General features: G+C 43.0%; 1 protein-coding gene across 1 annotated transcript; it reads right to left on the bottom strand. All coding sequences in view use genetic code 11, as the record gives it.

Annotated features, from left to right (window-relative positions):
• Nucleotides 1–51: 51 nt before the first annotated feature.
• Nucleotides 52–1336, bottom strand: EGR_11081 (hypothetical protein; the record flags this gene model as incomplete). The annotated part of the gene is made up of 2 exons (XM_024500330.1): nucleotides 52–202; nucleotides 1029–1336. 2 exons carry the CDS (start codon nucleotides 1334–1336, stop codon nucleotides 52–54), a joined length of 459 nt encoding a protein of 152 aa, XP_024345256.1.
• Between the last annotated feature and the right edge of the window lie 719 nt (nucleotides 1337–2055).

Here is a 2055-nt window from a genome sequence, read left to right as displayed (position 1 = left end):
TGACGAATACCACCTCTTGACCAGAAGTGGCGACCAAACAACCAGGAGCTTTTAGTACCTCTGGACGTCCGCCTCACCATCACTACAGAGCTCCACAAATGACAGCATGGCAGGAGACTCACCACAATAACCATCTGTATCAAGCATCAGAAAACGGAACCCTGTAAAAGCCACCACATGGATAGCCTCCAACTCGTCACACCTTTATAGATCGATAAAAAAACAAAAGCGACAAGTGCTCCATTCGTGTGCAAACGGTTGCCCTCAATGCATATGCATGTATGTATTCAGAGCAAACTTAATGGTGACTACCGATCAACAAATTGTCAAAAGATGCATGTTGGGGTCAAATAAGTCACACTTCCACCAATTTCACTACGCGCAAAATGTAAGAAGCCGTTGTAAAGGCGAAAGGCCAATTTTCCACTCCGGTTATTGCAAAGCGTTCCAAATATTCCAGCCTCAGAAGTTGTCACGACCATTAAGCACACAAATCCTCGCATTAAAGATGATGCAGATCTACTCAAGAAAAATTTGCTAAAAGAAGTTGCTATCATTTAGTAGTGTCGTAGCATTATTATAACATCAGGAGTAAGGTCTGTGTTAATACAGCGGTCAGCCTATTGTAGTTGGCTCCTAAGCTTGAAAAGAAGAGCATCAAATTCCACAAGGTAGAATAATACACATTCGTTCGAACACATACCAAAGTGGGAGCGTACGGCTTGCACACCCACTTGAATATGGCTCAACTGCGTGTGCAAGAAAAAAAACAAAACATTTAGATTGGGTCAATTGTAGAGGTATCAAAAAACACTAAACAAATAGCAGCAAACTTGCTACAATTGCAAAACGATCGCATGAATGGATTGCATTTATAATGGAGCTGCTATACTGGTGCTTAGCATACTATTTCAATTGATAAATGTTTCTTGCAGCAAAAATGTCATTTTAAAAAAATTGCATCTGCTCATCATCTTTAATACATATTTTGCATTTAAGTTAGCTACATGTAATGGAATGATTTACACCCTTGTTTGAATGCGCCGATAAGCCGAATATCACCGAAGATGGTGCGGAGCTCAGGTGCGGTGGGTTTCGTCGCTTCGCCGTCGTTATCGTTAGCTTTATTGCCCTCATAAATCGTTTTCTCATATGACTTGTTCATATGTGGTGAGCGAGTGGGTGTCAAGTTTCCAGGTAATAGTGATTTTGCTGTTATTGAATCTGGTTTAGACTGGGCACCGCTGAAGCTTATGACAGTTTTGTGCGCGAAGGCAAATTCAACATCCATTTGGCTGTTCCTGCTTGAGATGTCGTCCTTTAGAAGGTAGGACATTGGCACTTTCGAGTCGCCACATGAAGAGCTAGGCCAGGCTCGATGCACCTAGTGTGCCACTTTCTTCGTGCTATGAAGTGAAGTGCCGACAAAGCGTTGACGTAAGAGGCTTGTGGAATGTATATCGCAGCATCAATGTAATTTTCGGAGTCGTCTAATAATGGCAAACTTGTAGTCAAAAATCGGAGATCTTATCCCCTGGGGAGCCGTTTCCATTTCACTTGGAGTTTGCACATGAGAAATATGGGACTCCAGAGATCTAGCAATCTTGTATTGCGATTGACGAATTTGTCTATGTTGAGTGAGGAGAAGAATCGGCTTTCATCACTATCTGGGGCTCTGGAGTGCCTGTATCTAACTCACTTTTCTCTCCTTTGGCAGGCAGCAGTCGTGACCTGGATTTGTCGGAGAAGTGTTTCTTTTCTGCTGGAGGACTTTTGGAATCTGGAGGATCGAGAGTCCACTTATGACGGGTAATCGGAGGGAGGTAATGTCTACAAGTATTGGTGGGCGAATACAGCTGTGAGGAGCAGATAATGCGTAACTAACCTCTTTGTTGGTGCATTTAGACAATCGCCAACGTGGATTGTCAACGGCTAATTTGCCTAGGGTGAAGGGAGTTAGGAATCTTCAACTATGAAATAACAGACTGGGCTGCCTACTCTATTGTATCTGCCAATTTTGGGAGTTAAGGGACATTGTGTCTTTGTGACATACCC

The sequence above is a fragment of the Echinococcus granulosus genome, assembly GCF_000524195.1.
Source record: "Echinococcus granulosus chromosome Unknown EG_S00367, whole genome shotgun sequence".
Lineage (NCBI taxonomy): Eukaryota > Metazoa > Platyhelminthes > Cestoda > Cyclophyllidea > Taeniidae > Echinococcus > Echinococcus granulosus.
This window is presented reverse-complemented; position numbering and strand designations above follow the sequence as displayed.